Raw genomic sequence first — 25,766 nt, forward strand, 5'->3', positions numbered from 1 at the left:
TAGTTGGTCCAGTAATGTAGGACAATATGGGACAGACACATTGTACATTATGACTTATTCTACTACTGCAGGTCACATCATTTAGGCACACGTGGCCCCTGGACTGCACATTGTGATATGTGATCTACAGAATATTTTCTAAGTAGGGAAAATGGTTGATACTTGAATGCACATATTGTTTCGGAAACATAGGTATGGATTTTACGGTTTGCACTCGACCCCCTTTAAGAGTGTCCTTCATGCCTTCCATTAGGCCACATTGATCCAAGATGGCTTTATCTTTTCTGTTGCAGATGCTATTTTGGACGTTCTTATTAGCCTGCTATGAAAGTCATGCATACAAGCTGGACCGAAGCCACAGGTAAAAGATCTCCACTAAATCCAATTAACTCTTCATTTGGAGCTTTTCAAGAGCTTGTGGTATCTGCAATTCTGTAGGAAAAGATTAAATCAGACTTTTAATAGGATTACTAAAATGAGGAGGGTAGATGGAGAGTTACAGGTAACTGTAGATGTTTCCTTCACGGAGTCCAGGCCTCGGAGTGTTTGTATACGGTGCGGATTCTCCTAAGTACCCAGCAAGAAGCTGCCCCTTTCTTCAGAGACCCAAGTCTGATGCAGAAACTTTACTTCAATGGCTTATCTATCAGTGAGGACGATCTTGATATCAGGTAAGATTATTTACTCTACATGGATGTGTAATGCGTGCTCGAGAATTACTGTAACTGAACAGAATGACAGAACTCGCTGTGAAAATCTGTAACTTCCATTTCACCTTCAGTTGTGTAAAGTTTTACTTGTATAATTCTCTGTGTGCAGTGGAAGATATTGATCAGATGTCAGAAGTCATTGATTGTTCTGCTCGGGTGTGATTTCAATGTAAATCCTATGGCTGAATGTATTTTAATGAGAATATTACAGATATTTTAAGAATCCAGAGATGCAATATACAGTAATGAATATATTTAATTCCATTATTTACAGATTCTATGATAAGGACATTTCATATCAATCAATAAATAATGAATGGGAATCTTCTTTTTTTTTTTCTTCTTCTAAAATTAGGTTCTGCATTGCACTGTCTACTATAAATTATTAGGAATATTAGACATCATCCCTTACCTGTGTAAATGTACTCAGCCCGCAGCCTTGTGCTTTTATACCCTTAGTGACTTTTAACATTCTTATCATTTACGGTACAGGGTACATTATCCTATATATAATCATCATCACCATCATTTTTGACCTGAAGTGGTGCAAAAAATGTAAGTATATATTACTACTAGTAAGTACTAGTACTTACCACTAGTAATATATACTTACATTTTTTGTTTTTATTGCAGATCTTCTTTCCATCTCTCGAATTGTGTACATCATTAATGTGGGATCGCTTTTCTAGAAAGGGTTTGGGTCATCTAAAATTTATTATGATTTAGCCGGACTAGAACACCAATAACTTCATCCAGGCAGCCCAGTCTTGGGTAATATTAGAAATTCAAATTTTTTTTCCAGCTATCTTACTAGAGACATTTGCCATTGATGTTCCGCAAATAAAGAATTCGAGTTTACTTCATCTGACAAATAATCTTTTGATCAACTACAGTAAAGGTGTCAGACCAGTGAGGAAATGGAGCGAAGCCACCACAGTGTACATAGACCTCTTTGTCCATGCTGTCTTGGATGTTGTAAGCCAACATTTATATTTTTTCATTTTATTTGTAATTTTTTTTTAAATCAATGTTTGTATTTAAATCTTAAAGGGGTATTCTTACCTTAGACATAAATATCTGATAGATGCAGGTCCCAGCTCTGAGACCCGTACCTGGGTCCCAGCTCTGGGACCGGTATGTTGAGAATGGGGGTCATAGCGGCCATGTCTCTATTGATTCACGTCTGGATGCGGCAGCCGCCCACTGCTTCGCCAATTAAGGCGGGGGTCGGATGACCCCTGTTCTCAAGATAGGTGCAAGTCTAAGAGCTGGGATCCGTATCTATCAGACATTCCTGGCATATCCCGTGGTTATGCCATAAATGTCTAAGGTGGAAATAACCCTTTAATTTTATTTTATGAATACTTTCGCAACCATTTTATTGCTCCAATGCTTCTAAAATGTCAAAAAATGTAACAGGTCCAGCTCAAATGCATGGCTTGTGTAATAACTGGACTGCCGGGTCCGCCAGAGTAGGAGCCACTATTATTTTGCTGTTCTCCGCTCTGGCTCTTAGAGGGGAGAGCAGCAGAGTAAGAGTGGCTCCCACTCTGGCGGTTCCGGAGGTATATTTATTACATGTTATTTATTTGAGCTGGGCCTGTTTAAGTATTTACATTTTAGATGCATATGCGAGAATAGTACTTAGGGACAGGAGTTGTTTTAATGAGACAATTCCTTTACAATAATGTTCAATTCAGCGTATACAGCTCCGATGCAGACCTATGTGTCTCCAAACTATTTATTTGACTATAAGCAAACCCTATGGAGTCAAATGTTGCATTGATTTTGGAATGAAGGGGAATAATATGATTTTGATGCAGCCTCTATGGCCCATACTTAGCGGATCCATGGGGAAAGGAGAAAAGAATATTAATTGGGAGTCGGGACCAGTGCTTTTACACTATGAAATGAAAGGCAACATATTTTCTAAGGAGGTGTGAATAACATAAATTATTAAATAGGGCCCTTAAATTTTATAAGTGAAACTTTGTAGTTCCCATGCGGCAACTAATGGGGAATAAGTGGATGACAACTCCTGGCCATTATAAAGAAGACCTTCAGACTATGTGCATATTATATCATTTGCAAATATTTTCTTTAAAGTTGTACTAAGTGATATGAATACATATGTTATGAATATTTTGGCTTACACCTATATTTAAAATGATACTAACTATGCTATTAGTTTTATTGGAGGATTCCAAACAGGGTCAACATGGAAAACATTGCAGCATTGATACCCTAGGGTGAACATGCAGTCTCAGGTAGTAAACAAGCTTCCACTGCAGTATATTCTCTCCTGAAGAACTGTTGTTTGAACCCCCGAATAACATTGTTCTCCTCAACATCCTGATTAATGACTCAGCAACTAATTAAAATAGTGAGAGAAGCCAGTGATTTGTTTAATGTGTCATCGGAAGGTGACGTTCCATTTAATCAAAGACAAACCAGAAACAACTACATAGAAAACAAGTAATCAATACAAGAGCGCAATTATTCAAGAAACAGACTTTTTACAAAGTTATTGAGTCAGTAGTTTATTTCTTTTTAATAATAACACAATTAATAATTATTATTATCATCATCATCATCATTATTATAATAGTTATTATCATCATTATTATAGTTATTATAATCATCATTATTATTATGAATTATTATTATTATTATCATCATCATTATTATATTTATTTTTTTTGCCTTTCGTACAATTAAGTAATGAATCGGGTTGGTCAGTACAAAAACTTTCTAATGGTATCTAGTCAATTGCAAACATGGAATTAAAGTATTCTTGTGACTTTTGTAGACCTTGATCAATTACACCTTCTCTTATTTAACTTTTTTTTTTATTTTTTTTATTGGTTGCTATATTATTATACAATAAAACACTTATGTTATTATGACATACTCCTCACTGTCATAGATCTCAAATTACTCAGCACTGTTAGTAAATTTCATTATAGGGGTATTGCAACTATAGACATTTTTGGTGTTTGCATATCCAGGTTGTATTTACAGCTCACGCTGCCCTAGGCACTGCGGCTGAATTACTCCCCTATTCATTTAATGGAGGTTAAATATTAACGCAGTTCCACCAGTTCTCAGAAGCAACTGCACTGCAGGATAAATGCCAAATGAAGATCTCCCGAGACTTTTGCTGACGCAAATTATGTTTTTCATTTATGTCCTGGTGTTCATTAGTGTGGGAAGTGTTCCTGAAAAGTCGTGTTCTGTGGGGGGAAATACAGTACACTATGTTGTAACAGGATCTGCAATCTGTATTCATAGATGTTTGTCCTGCATTAACACCACTCGTAAATAATTTGCTCAATCACAAACACCAATCTATATAGAAAAGTATGCCTCTTCATAGTACAGTGACCAAAAAATAAGTCTATACAACAACCAAATACCCTCCACACCACACAAAAAAATATTACCACCACATAGTGAGTGAATCATAGCACCATAAAGTGAGTGAATAATGACACCATAAGGAGACGTAATGATACCACTATACAGCGACTTAATAAAACCACCATAGAATAACAGAATCATATCACCATAGAGTAAGTAAATAATACAGCCATAGAGCAACTGAATAATACCACTATACAGTGACAGAATAATACCATCATATAACGACAGAATAATACAACCATACAATGACTAAATAATACCACCATACAGTAACTGAATAATACCACCATACAGTGACTGAATAACACTACCATACAGTGACTGAATAATACCACCATACAGTGACTGAATAATACCACCATACAGTGACTGAATAATACCACCATACAGTGACTGAATAATACCACCATACAGTGACTGAATAACACTACCATACAGTGACTGAATAATACCACCATACAGTGACTGAATAATACAACCATACAGTGACTGAATAATACAACCATACAGTGACTGAATAATACCATCATAGAACGACTGAATAATACCACCATACAGTGACTGAATAATACCATCATAGAACGACTGAATAACACCACCATACAGTGACTGAATAATACCACTATACAGTGACTAAATAATACCATCATATAACGACAGAATAATACAACCATACAATGACTAAATAATACCACCATACAGTGACTGAATAATACCACCATACAGTGACTGAATAATACCACCATACAGTGACTGAATAATACCATCATAGAACGACTGAATAATACCACCATACAGTGACTGAATAATACCACTATACAGTGACTAAATAATACCATCATACAATGACTGAATAATACCACCATACAGTAACTGAATAATACTACCATACAATGACTAAATAATACCACCATAGAGTAACCTTATAATACTACCATACAACGACTAAATAATACCACCATAAACTAACTGAATAATACTACCTTACAACGACTAAATAATACCACCATAGAGTAATTGAATAACATTACTATATAATGACTACATAATACCACCATAGAGTAACTGAATAATACTACCACCATAAAATGACTGAATAATAGCATTATAGAGTAACTGAATAATACTGCCATACAGGGAGTGAGTAATACAGACACACAGCAAACTAAAATTACCGCCATATACTGACTGAATAATACTGACATACAGCAACTTATCAAGAATGCCATACAGCAAAGTGCCCTATAATAAATTGTTCCCCTATATAATATTGGCCGGTTCTCAGTACTTACCTATCCCTGTTCCTAAGAGGAGTCCAATGTTGCCTGCTCTTTTGCACTGCCTGCGCAGTCTGCTGCAACGTCACTCTGATGTCATGATGTCAGCAGAGAAAGGAGGAAGAATTAGAGAGGAGGCAGAGTATTCACACAGTTTTCTCCATCATGCCTATGGAAGTAACGGTGACAGCCGAGCCTCTGGCCATGTGATGATCACTCAGGTGCAGATCTTGTTACGATAGTGACACCTGATAACTGCCTATGGGAGTAATGGTGACAGCCAAGCCTAAGGGGGCCCAAAAGCCCCATAGCCGCATAAAAAGACACCAGTATTATAAATGATATATGGTAGGGGGGGGGGGCACTGTTATAGATTTTGCATTGAGGCCCGAGAGCTTCAAGTTACACCTCTGTCTGTATTTCTTAGGCTATGTTCACATCTGTGAGGGAGGCACCACTAGGAGCATACCCGGTCCGAAATGCTGTGCTATTTTCTCCAGTAAAACGATGGCCATCCTGACGGAAACCTGATGGAACCCAATAAAGTCAATGGGTTTTGTTTTTGTTGGGCACCGTTGGTGTCCATCATGTAACGAATGTGGCAATTCATTTTTTTCTGTTCCAATGACAGAACAGAACAATGGAAAACCAAAATACAGATGTGAATAAAACCTTATCAACTAAACAAAAGTCAAGATTAGTGAATTTGTTTCCTTTAGAACCTAACCTACCACTATCTATACAGAACACTTCTTGATATTTTACCTGTATTAATTGAAATTTCAGTATTGTAGCAACACCATTGTTATAGTAGAAAACAAATGCAAGCCCTGGTATAGCACCCTAAGCCGTGCCCCATATTTTTCATTTTGTTTATTTTAAACTATTAAATAAATAGTGTAAATCCGGGAGCTTAATCTTTCATTACAAATATTTTAAAAAAAAACTTTTACACCGTCAGAAATTTTAATTGTTTTCCACTTACTCCGGATTTTCCAGTCTTCTTTATACGATTCCGATTTTTTGCCATTATCTTTGGATAATCTTCTAGATTTTACACATGATATTCATTATCTTCCAGGATGGGCAAAATCAGAAGTTGACAACCAGTATTTGGTACAGACAGGTATGTGTAATACATTATTTCTAGATTACATTTTATGAAGACAATTTCTTCTTAACAGGAAGTCGGCATAGCAATCCAGCTTCTCTAAGCTCTGGTGAGCAGCTGTGATTGCCAGGGCAAGGTCTGTTTGGCTAGACATTTACCCTGCAACTGCATGGGCGGCCGTGCCCGACGGAGTTGGAGCCACAGAATGGCTCTCCCTTCCAGCTCATAGAGGGATGTCACAGGCGGGGGATCTCCTCTATGATCTCTATATGCGCTAACAGGGCATATGGACAGGGGTTGTCTTCATGAGACAACCCCTTTAAGAATATTATAGCAAACGTGTAGATTTATATATTTTATATATTTTTCAGATTTACTTTTTTTTCTTCCAGATGTGGAAGGATGAATTTCTGGCCTGGAATTCAAGTCAGTTTGATGGAATTGGAGAAATATCCCTACCACTCAGTGCCATTTGGGTTCCGGACATTGTTATTAATGAATTGTATGTAACCGTTAATGTCATGTCAAAGTACTTTTGGAATCCACTGTTTTTAGACTACTGTATATAGGTACACCCTATATAAGAGTAACTCTAGATAAAGCAGTGAGGTGAAACACATTTACTACTCTACAGTTTAGAAATGGGGTCAGTTTAAAGAGCTCTATAGTCTCCAATAAATGCCACTAAACATATAGAGCACATGTAGTGCATGAACATTGTGCCATTGTCTCTTGAGTCTTTATGTAATGATCAATGAGAAAAGTTTACAAAATGGCTCTTCTCCAGAAGGAAGAAAGTGGCTACCCTATAAGGCTAGGTTCACACATGAAGTTCTGCCTCTCATTGATTTCAATGGAAAATTTGCCCATCTGTAAAGATGTTGCGGAAAAGGCAGCAGATTTCCATTAAACTTCAAATCTGGGACAGAAATTCGCAACCCTAAACAGCCATGCCCCTGGGTATATTAACATGCTGTAGAATTGCTTTGGACTTTCAGTGCGGATTTTGACATTGAAGACCTGTAGCAATTTACAGTATAATACTGGATGAAGTTTTAAAAGCCCCATCCACATATAGTGGAAATAATCAGTATGGAATTGAGGGCATGTGGTGGATCTCCTAATCGACCGTATGTTAATTTTGTTGTGGATTTGACATGAATGATTACTATGGATTTCATATTTTGCAATACAAAGGGTGAAATCCGCACAAAAATTTGCATCATAATCTGCATCTAACACATGCGGATTTTGCCATAGATTTGTTGCGGGTTTGTGCTTTATAATCCACAATGTAAAAAGTCTGCAGCGTGTGGATTGACAGTTAAAGCCATACAGTATGTATGCCCTATTAGTTCAACAATATTTACTAACTTTAGCTGGATGTTAGGTTAGGCAGTGGGCACTGCAAATGATGGGCCCGTGTCAGATAAAATATGTCTACAATAAAACCGCCAAATGCAGAATTTGCCATGTGAATAGGCCCTAAGAGACCAAGATCTGCTCTGGACACCTCTAGGATTGAAACTTTTTTTTTTTCTTCCAAACTCCCCCATTGTATTCCATATAAGTAAATAGTTGATAACAATGGGATGCTAATTCACACAATTGATGCATGTAGACTTATGTTATGTGTTTCCGTATTACTATTTGCACATTTAACTGCAAATTGGTTAAAAAATGCACTATAATAAAAACGCTATAACAGTCAATTACATTATTTCTTTATTTGTCTGTTTTATTGCTATAAAGTACATTGGGGTGACAAACTTATTTTTTTGCCCTACAGTGTTGAAGATGGGAAGTCACCCGATTTGCCATATGTGTATGTGAACTCTTCTGGAACCATCAGGAATTACAAGCCCATGCAGGTGGTGTCAGCGTGCAGTCTGGAGACATATGCCTTCCCATTTGATATACAGAACTGCAGCCTGACCTTCAGCAGCTGTTTACATACAGGTAAAAGAAGTAGCAGTTGCTTTTCTAAATGAAATAAATACACATGCAGGGTATAATAACTATGGAGGATTCAGGGAGTTAGAGACACTTGCAGCATGAGGTGAATGCTGGGTTGGTGGGTAAGAATTGTAGTAGTGGCTACACTGTTAGGTGATATTAATGGATAATGTATAGTACATTGGTCAGTATATCTATCTCCCCGTTCCTCATCCTTAACTTCCACAAGGAGATACGGTCTTTCCCAGTCATATTCTAAGGTCACGGTCCTCAGAGTAGTCACCGATTGATAGCTGGCAGACTGTTAGGAACGTCTGGAGCTGAGGCAAAGTCTGGTATGGAGCCAAGGGTCATCACTAGGAGAGCGGTCAGGATGCCACAAGCCAGAAAATGAGACAAAGACAGAGTCAGAAGATGGGCCAATGGTGAGAACCAGAAGTAAAACAACAGGTACCAGGTGACAAATCCAAAGAAGCGAGATTAGAGCGGTATCCAGAAACAAGGTCCTACACTTGCAAAAATTGTCAGCAGTTCCACAACCAGGTCATCGATATTATCCAGAAACCTTCAATGGATTTTTTTTCAAGGGGGCAATACACAGCTGTTATGATCAGTCAGTTGCTCCATCCAAATCGATTATATAATTGACAAATGCAACCAATTATTATATAAGAACCTATATAACCATATCAATTGACTTTTATTTTAGTGAATGATCTCAATCTTACCATCTGGAGGAGCTATGAGGACATCAGCAATGATAAGAGCATATTTCTGAATGATGGGGAGTGGGAACTTCTGTCTGTACCATCCAACTACGAGATTCTACATACCCAGGGTGGAAGCTTCGCTCAGGTCCAGTTTAATGTATGTCAATGATTTTCTTCTTTTAAGCTGGCCATATATTAGGGATGGCAGACGGCCGTTTCGTGAAAGTTGGCAAAGTCTGTATAATCTGGGGAATTTTATTTTAGTATCACGGCTCTCTAGAACTCAGAGCTTTATAAGGAGCCATGGAAAAGCTGCGTGCTTGAGGCCTAAACATTAATTCCAGATTTTTTCCAAAAATGAAACCAGAAAGTGACACTATTAATATGATTATGTAAGCAACATGGCTGAACAATATATCCAATACCTATTCCCTGGTGGCCAACAGCCTGTATACAAAATAGCAGCCCCGTTGCTTCTATGGAAGAAGTTGACCCCCAGCTTAGATTTGCTTCATGACTTACTGCAGTGTGAACCTGCAATGCAGTGTTCTCAAAAATTGGAGCTGGGAACTAGCCAAAGGGTACACTACCTTATTAAAACAAAGAGTGAGCTGGTGTCAGGCCCCCTTTCCAGGGAATACAGGGTGGAGTTGTTGGGATGTGAACCAACAGCCACAATTTCATACTCAGACACTTTTGACAATTTTGCATATTGTGAGCTGTCCCGATGCCCAGTTTTGTGCCCATTTCATAGCGACTAAATAGTATATTTAATGCCAAATAGTTTTTGCACAGTAATTGCTTATACTTTTTTTTATCAATATGCTCCCAGAGTGGTCACATAGCTGAGAGAAAATGAAAGACCGTCCTAACTGGGAAGTTCCAATATTCTTGACTGGCCGTTGTACATTATGAATTTAAATAGGTCAATAAATCCGCACATGGATGTGTTTATATATGCAATGAATAGAAAAGGGCATGCATGCAGATACATTTTAGATGATTTATAAATGATTTTCTAAAATGTATCTAGATGACATAAAATATAGGTTTTGCACCAGTCAGGGAACTCCTAGTCTTGGTGATCCAAGCATTTCATGATCCATAGATTGTATTAAGCATGAAAACAAATGTGAAACGTTATTATCTAGTTTCTGTAGGAGCAGAATTGGTGGTTTAGCTCTGAATTACAAATAGATGTCGTCTTTCTCTAAGCTGAAATTCTACAGCTCGTTAATTTGCATATGAGCCATATAGCCTCATTACCGCAGAACAGGATAGCGTGTTGTATGGAATACACAGCTGCACATCAAGTAATGCAAGAAACAGCTATTAGGCCACACACCATTACCTGTTAGAGGAATTGCACTGAAATTCATGGATGTGTACAGATTCATAGAGGAGCGGGAGGCATGGGATATATAAACACTAAGACAGTACTGTACATTTTCTTCTAAGAGCAGAATTTTTGTGCTTCTCTAAAAGACAATATTATCCCTATTGTGTCAGGGCATTTATTGGCGGTGTACCTGGACTAGTTCATGGTAAAGAACAGCTAAGTTAACTGGATTCTTTTCTTTCTTGCCAATAAACTACTTCTGTAGGCAAAACTTTAGGAATTTTAGATTGTAGGAAACAATGTTGTAAGATGGTTAAACAAACAGCCTTGTAGAAATCTGGCATAGAAGGTCTATCTCCCTCTTTCCTCCAATGTTCTATGGGATGACTGAGTAATGGGACTTAGCTAAGGGTTTTTAGTTGGCGTGTCTGGTCTCCTATTGTAGATAGAGCAGTGGAGGGAGGTTTCTGCTGGTACAAGCTGCCTCCCAGCCTGGGAATAGTTTGAATTGAAGTCTATGAGCAGGGGGAAAGGCAAAATGGTTTTCTCCTTGATTACACATAGAACTGGTTTCCTCCATTTGGAATGAGAAATGGGACAGCATAGGATCAAGGAAGATAAGGATATCAAGGATATGTTTTACCAGATTATTTTCTTTTATTTTTAGTTTGTCCATTGAGCCACACCTAAAGCCAAACATGAGCAGTTAAGGGAGTATTCAGATTGTAACAAGTATCATCTATCCACTGGGGGGGGGGGTCTGACCGCTTGAACCCCCATCGCTCACTAGAACAGGGGTTCCCGAGTCCCCCATTCCCCCAGCAGCAAGACCGCCTGCCAGGAAAATGAAATAGAGTGGGGTTTAAGCGTATATACGCCTGTCGCTGTATTTAAAGTCTATGGTAGGGACGGAAACATGCCAAGTGCTGTGCTCTAAAGTTTCTATCATTCTATAAATGATCAGTTGATCGGGCAAACAAGGACTGGGCATGTTGGATTTCTGAAGTGTCTGGCAGTGGATTATCTCCCTCTATCCATTAAAACTGACATGCACTCTTGGTTAATGTTTAGGGAGGGGGGTCAAATCTTATGTGCTTGGCCAGTTAACAAGGTGAGTCAGCACATTTTTTTCCAGAGTGCTGAAAGTCAAAGCTGCCTAAATAATCAGCGCGGGATGTATAACATTGTATGTAAGTAGATTGACCATTAAGTAGTCTTAGACAGCTGAAATTGGGCCTAAATTGGTGGTCACCCAGTTTTTCCAAAACCAGAAGTGGCTAAGAATTTGTACTAACCCGACAGAAGAGGACGACTCATGGCCTTGCTCTTTACTGATCTCTTTTAGCCCCTTCCCGACATCCGCCGTATATATACGGCGCACGCCGGGTGGGGGAATATGGAGCGGGCTCACAAGGGAATATGGAGCGGGCTCATAGAGCGAGTGTGTTACAGCCGACACTTCCGGGTTACGAGCGGGATCGCGCTTTAGCGCGATCCCGCTTGTTTAACCCGTTAAATGCTGCGTTCAATAGAGAACATGGGCTCATTTAAATTACTAAAAACAGGGGGGCGACCCCCTGTAACGTCTCAACGGCCCCCCCGCGGCGAGATCGGGGGGAGCCGTTGGTTCACACGGCTGCCTGGGGGTCTGACGAAGTCCCCCATGTCCGCCATCTTGGTACTCCTATGAAGCTCTGCCTCCGGCAGGGCTTCATAGGAGACTGTCAGAATCACGATATACTGCAATACATTAGTATTGCAGTATATCATGCAAGCGATCTAACGATCGCTGGTTGAAGTCCCCTAGGGGGACTAATAAAAAATGTAAAAATTAGTTAAATAAAGTTTTTTTTTTGTGTAAAAAAATAAAAATATTAAAAGTTCAAAAAACACAATTTTCCCATTTTTCCCCTAGAGCATAGTAAAAAATTAAATAAATAAACATAATTGGTATCGCCGCGTCCATAAAAGTCTGAACTATCACAATATATCATTATTTAACCCGCATGGGGAACGCCGTAAAAAAAAAAATTGTAAACGCCAGAATCTCTATTTTTTGTTCACCTAATCTCCCACAAAAAATGAAATAAAAAGTGATCAAACCGTCACATTTATACCAAAATGGTATTATTAAAAACTAAAGCTTATCCCGCAAAAAAATAAGTCCTTATACAACTTAATCGACGGAAAAATAAAGACGTTACGGCTCTCGGAATTTGGCGAAACAAAATAAATTTTCTTTTTTACACTTAGGTTTTTACTTGTAAAAGTAGTAAAATATAGAAAAACCTACACATATTTGGTATCGGCGTAATTGTATTGACCCATAGAATAAAATGAATATGTTGTTTTAATTGTACAGTGAATTCCGTAAAAATGGCGCGCAAAAAACCAAGGCGGAATCGCTGTTTTTTTCATTTTCTACCCCACAAATAATTTTTTTTCCCGTTTCCTAGTACATTATACGGCTAAATAAATGGTGCTACGAAAAACTACAACTTGTCCCGCAAAAATCAAGCCCTCATAGTACTATTTCGACGGAAAAATAAAGGCGTTATGGCCTTTGGAAGGTGGGGAGGGAAAAACGAAAATTAAAATCTGAAAAAGGGCTGCGGCGTGAAAGGGTTAAGAACCATTACAAGATCATAAGCTTAATATCAGTGCCGGCATCTTATTTACATCTATGGCAGTCGACAGCACATATTTGCAGAGAGTGAATGCAGCTGATCACTAGAATGAATTAAACATGGGCTCAGTTACTTTTATCGAAGCTGAAATGTGTTTTTTCTAAAACATCATTTTCCATCACACATAGAATAGATGAGCAATACACAAAATGGCAAGTAGTAGAGTGGATCTTGCTATGAATATGGCTATACTTTGTCTCCACAACTTGCACAATAGTCTTCCTTTAGTAGAGCCAAGGGCATTACTGGGCACCGAATTATTATCATATTCCCCATTACATTATAATTAACCTGTGTGCCCCAGTCTTCCATGATAACTGATCTCCAAGTTGACACCCTTTTTTATATTCTTTGGCATGTCCAGAACTAACAACGACCCTGGCAAGACAAGATAACCACACAAAACACAGGGAGATGAATGGCCGGCATGGGACATAGCTCTCTCATGCAGCAGTGATTTCAGCTTTAATGGCAAAATCATTATCATTGCGACAATGGCTCACAAATGAGCAGAGGGTGAAATAAAGAGGAGGGGGGAGAATTATGTGTGGAATAAATGAGCGCTTCCGAAATTCATAGCATCATAAAGAGAACCTTATCAAATGAACCAGCAGAAGGTTAGACGAGCAGCAGAGCAATTAGGCTAACACCGTAGGGCCTCTATTTCATCTTCTGTGTGCTCATCATGTACAAATTCCCAATTAGATTTATTCCGTTCATTATCATCAATGGGAATTCTAAACAATAGTGTATACAGCAAACCCCCCCCCCCCTTTAAAGGTACAGTTTTTCCACAGTGTGTCGTTAATAGTAAGGAAAAGAAAAAGAAAATGCAGTAAATTAAAAACAAATCTTTTTTTTATACTTTTCCCTATTCACTTGTTAATTTGGACATCAATTTCCGAAATGTTTACGTTTTCAACCGCATTACATAGAACGTAAAACAGAAAAGAAATATGCTCAAGGAATGCTACATTAGCGACTTGTGGAATGCTGCAGGTAATCCACATAATCCACAATGCTATAATGGGACTGGGAATTGTGGGAGGGCGCATTGAAGTGCAGACTGGATTATGAGATTTGTGGTGGGATTGGGATTTTTGGGATGGTTGTTGGCAACTAGCCAAGAATGGTTTAGAGGTGGTGTGGATGCATGATTGGGCACCACCAAAGGCTCATCCCTCCGTCTGTGTCACCCCAGCTCTTGTGCCTGAGAAGGTCCACTGCTACATTAGACGATGCAAGTATTATAACTGTTAGGAGGGGCCCTGTTACAGATTTTGCATTAGGGCCCCCTACAGCTTCAAGTTACACCTCTAGTGCTTTATCTTTTGACGCTGCACTCGACTGTTTTATCCTGACCTTGTTAAACAACTAATAGACTTCCCGCACAGTCAACCATGCTGCACTACGTTTTTCTCTGTCTCAGTTCCACCAACCTTACCCGCAAAATCAATTGCCAGATAACCATCACCAAAGACCTGGGGCCAGCAAAGTATCAAGACCCAAACCAAAGTCACGGGAAAAGGGTGTCCTACAGGTGCTATGTGCCATTTGGACCATGGAACCAGGTTTATTAGCCAAACTTTTTTAAGCTGTGGACTTTCGATGCCCCAATATGTTATGTATTTTGGAATGGGAAATCTTAAAAAGTCTTGGTAACGCACACAGCTAGCAGAATCTCAGCAACGTTTCCACAGCAAAATCGGCACAGGTCAAGTGCGTATTTTGCTACAGATTTACTGCGAATTTCATAAGCAGATTCATACATTAGAAAAGGGTAAAATCAGCCGCAAAAAGCCACAACATATTTGAAGATCCGCAGCATACTCTGATTTCCGTGCGGAAAATGTTCCGCAGTATGTAGATGAGATTTGTACAAATTTCATCCACATAGTTGGTACTGCAATCTGCTGCAGAATTTCTGCACAAAAACCCTGCATCATTTCCGTCCCATGCTCTCATTGTTTTATTACTTAAGAAGTAATTCAGACTTCAGATTTTTTGTTGCTGCTGTTTGCTAGAGAAGGGCTGGTGGCACATGCTAATCTGCACCACCAGCACCCCCCAGACCCCAGCATTCAGGAAAGGATGATGAAAGATGGATGTTTTTTAATTATATTGTTTGGAAGAGGGCCAGGGTAGAGGACCAGCAGGGGACTTTATGGCTCCCTGTTGGAGTTCTTTTTTAATGCCGATGCAATGGCAGATAATAACCAACATTTAATTTTCCTCTTGTAATATAATCAATTGCTTTTGGGCTTTGTTGTATTTCAAACACAGAAGACCTTTTTGTTTAATAATTCATTAATCCTATTTTTCAATGTACTACCTTCATACAGTAGTAAATACAATATAATCTATTCAGTTTCCTACAAAAATTTTAGGCATATTAACCCCTTCAGGCACTATCACATACATGTACGTGATAAGTGTCATAGGAAAGTATGGAGCGCGCTCACGGGCTGAGCACGCTCCATATTCAACGGGTGTCAGCTGTGTATTACGCCTGACACCGGGACTAGCAGGCAGGAACAGCGATCGTGCTGTTCCTGGCCATTTATCCCCTCAAATGCTGTGGTCAATCGCGACCGATGGGTGTCATGGCAGCCCAGGGGCCTAATAAAGACCCCCAGGACTGCCCTCTGTCTGTCTACCTCTGGCACGGCTTAACAGAAGCCTGTACAAATGACAATATACTGCAATACATTAGTATTGCAATGTATTGTACCAGCATTCTAATGATCACTGGATCAAGAACCATAGGGGGGCTAATAAGATGTGTAAAAAAAAGTTTAATAAAGTTATTAGTAGTTAAAAAAAATAAAAACAATGAAAACATTTTCCCATTTTTCCTCTAATGTAATGTGAAAAATAGAAAAAAGAAACAAAATTGGTATCCCTGCGTTGGTAAAAGTCCGAACTATTAGAATATATCCTTATTTAACTCGCACGGTGTATGCCGTAAAAAACAAAAAAATTGAAATGCCAAAATCCCTGTTTTTTGGTCACCTGAGCCCTAAAAAGAATTGTAGTAAAAAGTGATCAAAAAGCCAAATGGTACCAATAAAAATGACAGCTCGGCCTGCAAAAAATAAGCCCTCATACCGCTCAATCAAGGGAAAAATAAAAAAGTTATGGCTCTCAGAATGTGGTAAAACCCCATAAAAGTAGTAAAATATCAAAAAACCTATATAAATTTGGTATCACGTATTGAGCCTCAGAATGAAGTTAAGCTGCATAGTTTCTGGACATGAACAGCTGATCGGTGTAGGGTCTGGTTGTGGGACCCCCACGATAGGTCATCTGTATACAAAACAGCCCTAAGTCTGGACAACCCCTCTAAGGCTGCACAGGTTAGGAAGGACCTGTTTTTAAATTGTCATGGTTCCTCATGAGTATCCAATTGCCTCTGACAATTATTGCATTTTTGTATTTTCAGCCAAAATACTGTCTGGATTACTGCATGTACCCTGTGAAATAGATATTGGAAAGTGTACAAGTCCTTTAAAGGAACACTCCAGACATAACTGATACACTTTGATATGCCAAGTGCAGTGCCCACAGTAGCACAAAACACAGTGTATCAGTTTTGTTCCTTTAAATAATGTTACATGCAATTACTGTAACATTATCTGTATATTTACTGCCAGGACCCGAAGTCTTTCCTGTTGTTAATGAAAATTATACTTGCAGAAGTCCTTGGAAGAAGACGGTCTCCCTGTCATGTTCATTGATAAGACAAATAAAGAACCCTACTTATTATGCTGTCATAGGTTAAAATCTTCACTTGGGCCAAATTATATATGTATTTAGATTTAGATTTTTTTTTAAATTATACCTATAAATAATAAGTGATGAAATACTCAGTAGTGGACAAATAATCCACAGGGCAAGAATAGGATAATTGGGTGATGGGCAGGATGGCGGGAAAACATAAGAAGTGAGGGGTTTTACCTATAAATGATAAGGATACTTTAAGGCCAAGGTTCCATCCATTATTTCATACAGTACGTGAGTCCAAATTCATTTTTTGGGAACACCCAGGTAAAGATTCCCAACATGTCAGAAATTGAGAGCTCTCTCATTTTACTGTACATAGGGAGAAAGCTGTCAATCATCGGATGTTAAATGGCAACTGGGCAGGGGGGAGACCACAGCTCATGAATACCGAGGACTTGTAGCTCACATCGTGATGCAACTAATAAAGTTTTAATTTCCAATTCACCATAGGCGCATATAACAAACACTGCGCTGAAATCAGCGTTTTTTCCACTACTTCATGCTGCCCTCAGAGAGGGCAGCATAAACGTGGTGACAGATTTCCTTTACTCCATGGGCATGCCTAGAAATGAGGGAGCTCTCATAGCAAAAATAAAGTGGGATGTCAGTATGATCACACCATCACACCTATATATGAAACAGTGCTTATTTCCCATTTCTTGGATAAGAGAAGGACAGTTTTTCTATTGGCATTGCCGCCTCACTTTCTTGCTAATATTGAGGAACCTTTGGAGTGGGGAGCCATATGCAAGTCCACACTGCCCACAAGTTAGGTGAGGAAACTAATCTGAGCTGGATCCCCACTTTCAATGGCACCATCTCAGCTGCTTTGACTCCCGATATAGTATGAACAACCTTGTGTTAAATTCTCATTATCTAATTCATTTTGTTTTCCAGCTTGTTATCCGCCGTCGTCCCCTCCTCTATATTGTAGGCCTTCTTGTTCCTAGCATTCTACTGATGATTGTTGACCTCATGAGCTTCTATCTGCCCCCTGACAGTGGGACTCGGATCATGTTTAAAACCAGTATCCTTGTTGGATACACAGTCTTTAGGGTTAACATGGCAGATGAACTACCAGCTACCACCTTAAGTATACCATTAATTGGTGAGTCCATCAAACCACAACTAATACCAACTAATATGTGTCTAAGTTCAAGTGATGGTAACATGTTTAAAGGGAACCTGTCATGACTTTTCAGACCCCTAAACCGCCACTATCCTTGTATAACTCGCCCCTGAATATACTGGCTGATGCAGCATAACCTAAAAAAACAACTTATAAAACAGTGCAAGCTATGTCATTACAAGCTAGCCTGGGGGATGTCAATCAAGCCAGGATCGTGTTTAGGGACTGCCTGACTCTTCAGCATCACAATTACGCCCAGACGACTCTTCACTGGTAATTTGCATACAGCGCACGTTGTTTTATAAATTGGTTTTCTAGGTTATGCTGCATCAGCCAATATATACTGGGGCATCTTTACAAACCTATGCACGTCAGGTATTATGGCATGGTGGTGGTTTACGGGGCTGAATAGTCATGACCGGGTCCCTCTCATGATTTGTTCTTGAAATTGTATCTCCCTTTAAATGTCCTTAATAAGCCAATCAGTTTAGTTAATTTTGTGAAGGAACCACATTCAGTAACTGTCGTCATGCTCATTGGCACATTAAGTAATGCCCTGTGAGAACTCCATTTACAGAATACAGGCTACTTTACATGTTGATGGTGCTTTGATAAATTTATCACAGCTCCACAGGAATATAATTGTCCTTATCTTTAAAGAGAGAGATTCCGTTAGTAAAATTTATATTAGGACATTACTTATAATACAGTATATTAACTTAAAGTCTATGGACAACTTTGACATGGAAAAATAGGATTATTACATATGTCAGTGGTTGCCTGGATTTCAAAAGTTTGCATTAAGTTTCAGGCGGCAATCTTAATTTCTTTATCCATTTTTAGACCACCTGATATTTGGTTTGCAACCTGCTCTAGTTTTAGACTTTTCTCCTGTGGTCATGTCCCACCCAGTAATACATGCTGGTAGTGAGAGTGCTGTAAGTCCAGGATGCTGCTCTCTTCACTAGTTTTCATTTACTAGCAGAGCTTTATTACAGTACTGCTTACCCCTCCTAAGGCTATGTTCACATCTGCGCTGGAGGCACCGTTCGGAGACTCCATTGCAGATTTGTCATGTTTGCATGAAAAAATAGCACGACAGTCAGTGCAATATATTTTGTCAAAATGATGGACACCATTACAAATTATTCGGCACTGTGTCAATTTCAGTGTTCTGCTCCTATGATGAAATTCATATTCCTTTTTAATAAACACTATTTAGAAAGTTGCCTAAGTTTGCAATTAGAAAGGAAATGAACAATAAAAATTTTAAAAAAATGACTGCAAAGAAAGATCCCCAGTGGGAAGCTGATCAGAGGGTGTCCCGCTGCTAGGACCAGCAATAAGCTGTCATTTGTGTTTGACAGTTCTAGTTAAAATCAATGGGCTATTCATGGAAGACTGTCCTCTAGAGCAAGACGCACTAATAGATGGCTAATAGAGGAGAGTAATAGATGGCTAATACAGAAGAGTAATAGATGGCTAATAAATGAGGGTCCTGGTCTGAACCACTCATCAGCTGGAGCACATCGTGGGACAACCCTTTTATATGTTTACGTTAGAGACTAACTGAAAAAGATGAATAATTTTGTTGCGACTGTTACACTTATATCGTAAAAAGAAAATATTAGTTGTATGTAAAAGAAAAATCTTTTTTTAACAATTTCTGTAGGTGTGTTCTTTATTGTATGCATGGCCCTCATGGTTTTAAGCCTTGGCAAATCTATTGTGGTGATAAAGTTTCTTCACGTTGACAAAGATGAATCTGGAGCTCTTCTAATATCTCAATGTTCAATGCTCACTAAGAGAAGACGGAGTCATTATGATGAAAACACGGAAGATAACTCCATGGGTTCAACCAATGAAACAGCAGGTATATATATTGTTCTTTAAGGTAATACAAAATGAATCTTCTGATGTCATAGAAATATCTGATGTCATAGATAATATTGGTGCTGATATGTGGGCTCGAGGCCCCAGAGATTTACAAAATATATAAATATTTGTCATTTGTAATCAAAAAATATAATACATTCTCATTAAGAATCAGATTAACCACTGTTCAGAATCATCACAAACAATTACTGGTTGGGAGAGTTCCTGCCAAACCCTACCAGTGCCCAGTTTTTAGCTACTTCCTCTCAGCAAGTCATCATGTTGAGATAAGTTTAAAGGGGTTGTCCATCATGACAACCCTTCCTCAAAACAAAGCAGCCTCCTTTGGCGTTACACTGATCCCTGAGTCCGGCTGTTGAAATCCCTGCAAGCCAACTGATATCATTGAGGAAAGCTGCAGGTGGCCACACATTTCGTCTGCAGTAATACTGTATATTATTATGCAGCGCTCATTCAAATGTGTGGGCCACCATTTAAGATATGGTCACACCAAGTCTTCCAGAGCGTGACCACCCAAATTATATTTATATGTCCTAATATGGCCTGAATGGACAAACCCTCTAAGTGACATTTCTTTTCCATCCTAGAGGGCCTTTGTGGTGTAGATGAAGTGTTCCAGAACCCCGAAATATCCGATGATCCATTAATGGAGCAAATCCTACAGGAGGTGACCTCGATTCGTTCCTACGTACAGTTTATGGAGTCAGAAGAAACCTGGCACAGCCAATGGCTTAATCTATGCTATAAATTAGACAATCTTATGTTCAGAGCCTATTTGTTGCTCTTCACAGCCTACGCGGCTACTCTAATATTTTTATGGTGGGCATGGAGCTCATACACTATACCTACATAAAAGAACTAATATTGTTTGTTTTGACATTGCAATTAAACAAAAACATATTTGATGAATCAGAAATATTTTACATTAAATTGTATTATTACCTTTAAACACTATCTTACAGTTTACATATAGAATTTATCTATATAAAAAGTTAAGTAGCTCTGTAAATACATTAAATACATTACACAATAATGTACTGATTATGAGTTACAGTCTGTGTTAAAGTCTTGAGCTACATTCACAAATAGGAATTGTGAGCGCAGCTCTGGACTACAAGGGCTTGTACACACGTAACGGAATTGCTGAGTATTTTCCATCCGGAATTGCGGACAGAAAATACGCAGCGGAATACAGTAGCAGCAAAGTGGGTGTGATTTATCAAATGTCATCAACACGCTGCGGAAAAATTCAGTCCATAAATTTACCTGCGGTGAGTTATTTTAGTTCCGCAGCATGTCAATTATTTCTGCGGAAATTGGACTGATTTCTTGCATTTTTCTGATGTTCGGTGTAATTTGCTGCAGAAACGCTGCAGATTTTCTTACAGGGGGTGGAAATTACATCACAAGAAGGAGAAATATCACTATCACGCAACCCTTGAAAAGAATGCACCAAAAAACCCCCAGCAAAAATCTGCACTATTTTCCGCAGTAAAAAACGCATGAAATGGTGCGGATATTCTGCAGCAGATTGTCGGCTAGTTGATGCATAAATGCAGCAGAAATTTTCTGAAGCAAATCTGTTACGTCTGGACAAGCCCTAAAACGAGCCATAACCCAAGATTAGTGCAGGATAAGTAATGCAATGTATGTACATGGGAACTCAACTTTTCATGTACATTATTATTATATTTTACATGTGATGTTTAAGATTGCTCTTATTTTGTCACTTTAAAATTACACTAGCCCATTCTTGCTATTATACATGCCAGCCAATAGGAATCAGTGCACTAGAACCGGCTTCTTCTCACTGGCACTGGACATATTAAGCGGATGTTTTCAGAGGAAATCATTAAAAACACCAGGGGGCACCATGACAGAATATCTAGACAAAAGAGCATTTTTTAAAAAGATGATTCCAATTATTTAGCGTGTTTATTTGTAATATTAAGAGCCTTAAATGTTACATGTTCTAAACACAAATACTATTTGCTAGAAAGTGATGTAAAAAGGCATATACTACACATTTGAAATATCTCCTGTCAGCTATGGTCACAGTAAAATGTAATAACTATTGACATTTCGCTCAAAAATAAAGTTTATGACCAATCCAATTTTTTTACTTGCAGTGTCCATAGATGAAATGTGTGCTAGTAATGATCCCCATGATTTTAGACACTCTTGACGACGTACTGAAAATCCACAATCTTTATTTCAGAAAGAATTAGTGTTCATGACTTGTCGGATTTCCAAATACATGTCGTGATTATACATTTACAATTATATTACAATTATGACATTATATACGCCAGGAAAATCTCCTGAAGTATATGCCAAATGTGGCCAAATGTATGCCAATAGAGTGTCCTTTTGGGAAATGTTTGGCTGCTATATGTTCGTATACCTTTGCATCAACTGTCATGAGTAGTGTAGTCGACAATACTTTCAATACTACTGTATGGAATACTTTTTCTCAATGGGAGTCAATGGCAGTTGAATACGTCTGGGGTTTATTATCAGCAGAACGGTTCAAACGTTTAGCCGAATGAAGTTCCCAAATGCAGTGTGAACCTTGGCCAAATATGTTCAGTAGGTTTTCCTAACAATTCAAAGTGTTTCAAATGATTATATCCCATTGTTTTAGTATAATAGATAATATATGCTGGACTACTATCAAGGAGCCATCAGCAGATATTGTCCGTATTATAACAGCGGCCTGTTGGCTACAGTCCAATTATAGAATTATAAAATTACAGATAGTTTCCCCAAAGGTCATAAGAATTAGAATAATAACAAACTTTCTAGCATTATTTTAAAAATCACCATTGCTCTTTGTTTTCCTGAACTCTGCTGCTTCATTTAGGCTGCCGTGACATTACATCCATATTAACATAATACCACACGGCGGTGCTGTCCATTAGATGGCATGGCTACGTCATATTATATCACTATGGGTACAACATCACTGGAGTGTAGGAACCAGTTGTGGGGATTTCAGAAAAGTTTTAACAGTAATTATGTTGAAAAGTATTTAATTTTTCTATTTCTTACAGCCCGCTTACTCTGCCCAATTATTATCACGATTTCCTGGGCAAGTGTTAATGAAGGAGAAGATCAACACTAAAACTATTGTTTATCATTAATCCATGTTCATGGTCCTACTGTAAAACGTATTGTTATCAGCAGCATGATCTGTAAATCTAAATGCCGCTCGTAGCCAATGGCTATAACAATAACCAATAACGCTTCTCATACGGTTGAGAGGAGCTTCTTCCTTTTCAGCTACAGCGATCATTATGATTGAAATCTCTATCAGGTCCTCGGCTATGATTTTTAAAACCACTAATCGTTCAGCGATGAGTTAAAAAATTGTGGTGTTTAAATCGGACGATTTATTGGGTTGGGGAAAATGTCCAAAATATAGACAACCCATTTAATGAATTGAGATATGTACAAACCTAAATGGGAATCTATGAGAATAAGATTAAATTAAATCGTAGATAGAAAAGTAAACATTCCGGAGATTATCTGCAAAATGTCCAGAAAGGAGAAGAACTGGGAAAACTCAAAATGTCTGTAAAATTCAATAAAAAATATATAAAAAAATACATTTTGGAATAATAAAAGCAATTGATTCCGTGATAATGGTTTTGCTTGGTGCGGTATGAATCATCGATGTGGCTGCAGGATGAAGCATTGTCTCATCTGTGTAGATTATTCATCCTATTTTATATTGAAGAGCTGGAGCAGATCTGACTATTTTCCCTTGTCACATTCTATTGCTGTGAGTACAGAAAAAAACCAGAAGATATGGGATTCACTCCGCAGATAAAATAAGGCTTCACACTGATTTTCAGAATACTGTACGGGAGAAGGTCTCACATCAGTAGGATATTGTTCTTCAGTAAGGCTTTCTCCGCTGCTGATGGCCTCACATCCATAATTTAAATTATCCATGACGCTTATTAGATCAGTGAGCCGAATAAAATAAAGTTTAATGTTCAACGCTGCATGGAGTGAGCACACTTCTTGATCTAATCACAAAGCTAACAAGGTACCAGAGCTTGGCTGAAAACTTGATACCTCTCCAGGGTCTGATTCAGTACAATTATAAACCCGAGGGAAGGGAAATCAATGGGGATCAATTGTCTACAGATTTATATTGTACTCTATATCCCAGTGTATACATCAAACCTGTCTGTAACTTTGCTATGCATGGTGTGACTCAGAAATGAGCCCATCTTTAGATATTATCTTCTACATTTATTCTCCAAGATGCAAATGTGCTCAGTTAGCTGTAAATCTTGAACCTGGAAACTCAGCTCATTAAAACCACAGAAAAGGCCATACTCACAGATTAGGTGGTGGGTAAAATACCCGTTCCAAACAGGACGCAACCAGGTCAGAGAATGCTGTTGATGGGAAGTGCCCAGGTGTGTTTAAATAATGATAGCCACTCCCACTTACCTTGAGGGGAGTGGTGTGTTGGGCATGGAAGTAAATGTGTAATAATAATAAATAAATAATAAAGTACTGTGTATAGTGCACATGTGAGGTATAGGGGACATGACTAAGTGTAGTGTGTAGAAATCAGGGCTGTGAGTGAAACAAAAACGTGAGTGTAGTGTGTAAGTTTTTTTCATAACGCCCATATTGTAAGAGAGCGGGCTGCCCTGCATGCAGTGCCAAACATCCGCACACCAGGCTATCCCAGCATCATAAGACCCGGGCTGCTATTCGGCGATATATGCTGTGCCTCACTATCCAAACACTATGCCTCCATGTTTTACACACTACACTCACGTTTTTGTTTCACTCACAGCCCTGATTTCTACACACTACACTTAGTCATGTCCCCTATACCTCACATGTGCACTATACACAGTACTTTATTATTTATTTTTTCCATTACACATTTACTTCCATGCCCAACACACCACTCCCCTCAAGGTAAGTGGGAGTGGCTATCATTATTTAAACACACCTGGGCACTTCCCATCAACAGCATTCTCTGACCTGGTTGCGTCCTGTTTGGAACGGGTATTTTACCCACCACCTAATCTGTGAGTATGGCCTTTTCTGTGGTTTTAATTACATTCTATGTCCCATTTTTTTTGTATATCTTGGAAACTCAGCTCAACCCATCTCTAATGTCAGTGATCTGGTGCTTGTATACCCACAAGTACTATTGAAGGGCATATTAAAAAGGAATTAAAATAAAAAGCCACTTGTCCATAGCGGCTTCGGTGGGGCCCTTAGAGAGAGGGAGCTCAGTCCTGGTTGGTCACATCACCATTACTATTCGATGGTGAAAACCATTATAGGACTCCCCAGAGGAACTGCATTGTTAGCAAGCAAGTGGTGGGGAATGGGACTAATGGAAATTGCATAGAAAGTGAAATACATACCAGGATCTTATGTTTGTTAATGCTTATCGATATAATTCCGTAACAAAGCCATAGGTTATGTAAGGTTTGCCAATCATAAAATCTAATGTCCAGAAATATGTGGTCATGAATGATGCTTAATGGAAGATATGGAGACAGCCAAGTTAAAGACAAGGGGAAAAAAAGGAGGTCAATCTGTGGAATATCCAACCTCAGGAGCTGGTCACAGCAGGAACAGTAGATAGCTTAGATTATTTCTAAGAACAAAAAAATATCAGTGTCTATGTCAACGTATAGAATTCTTGTTTGAATGTTGATCCAGTCTGATCGCCACTTGAGACCAGGAAGGAAAGTTTTC

General features: G+C 38.6%; 1 protein-coding gene across 1 annotated transcript; it reads left to right on the forward strand.

Annotated features, from left to right (window-relative positions):
- Positions 1-340: 340 nt before the first annotated feature.
- Positions 341-21,017, forward strand: HTR3B (5-hydroxytryptamine receptor 3B). Its single transcript, XM_075838752.1, has 9 exons — positions 341-671; positions 1,513-1,685; positions 6,492-6,536; positions 6,914-7,023; positions 8,311-8,480; positions 9,187-9,344; positions 17,894-18,104; positions 19,798-19,998; positions 20,609-21,017. The coding sequence occupies exons 1-9, from the start codon at positions 635-637 to the stop codon at positions 20,872-20,874; spliced, it is 1,371 nt and encodes a 456-aa protein (XP_075694867.1). The 5' UTR covers positions 341-634; the 3' UTR covers positions 20,875-21,017.
- The last annotated feature ends 4,749 nt before the right edge of the window (positions 21,018-25,766 follow it).

This window comes from Rhinoderma darwinii, chromosome 10, assembly GCF_050947455.1.
Source record: "Rhinoderma darwinii isolate aRhiDar2 chromosome 10, aRhiDar2.hap1, whole genome shotgun sequence".
In the NCBI taxonomy this organism is placed as follows: Eukaryota; Metazoa; Chordata; class Amphibia; order Anura; family Rhinodermatidae; genus Rhinoderma; species Rhinoderma darwinii.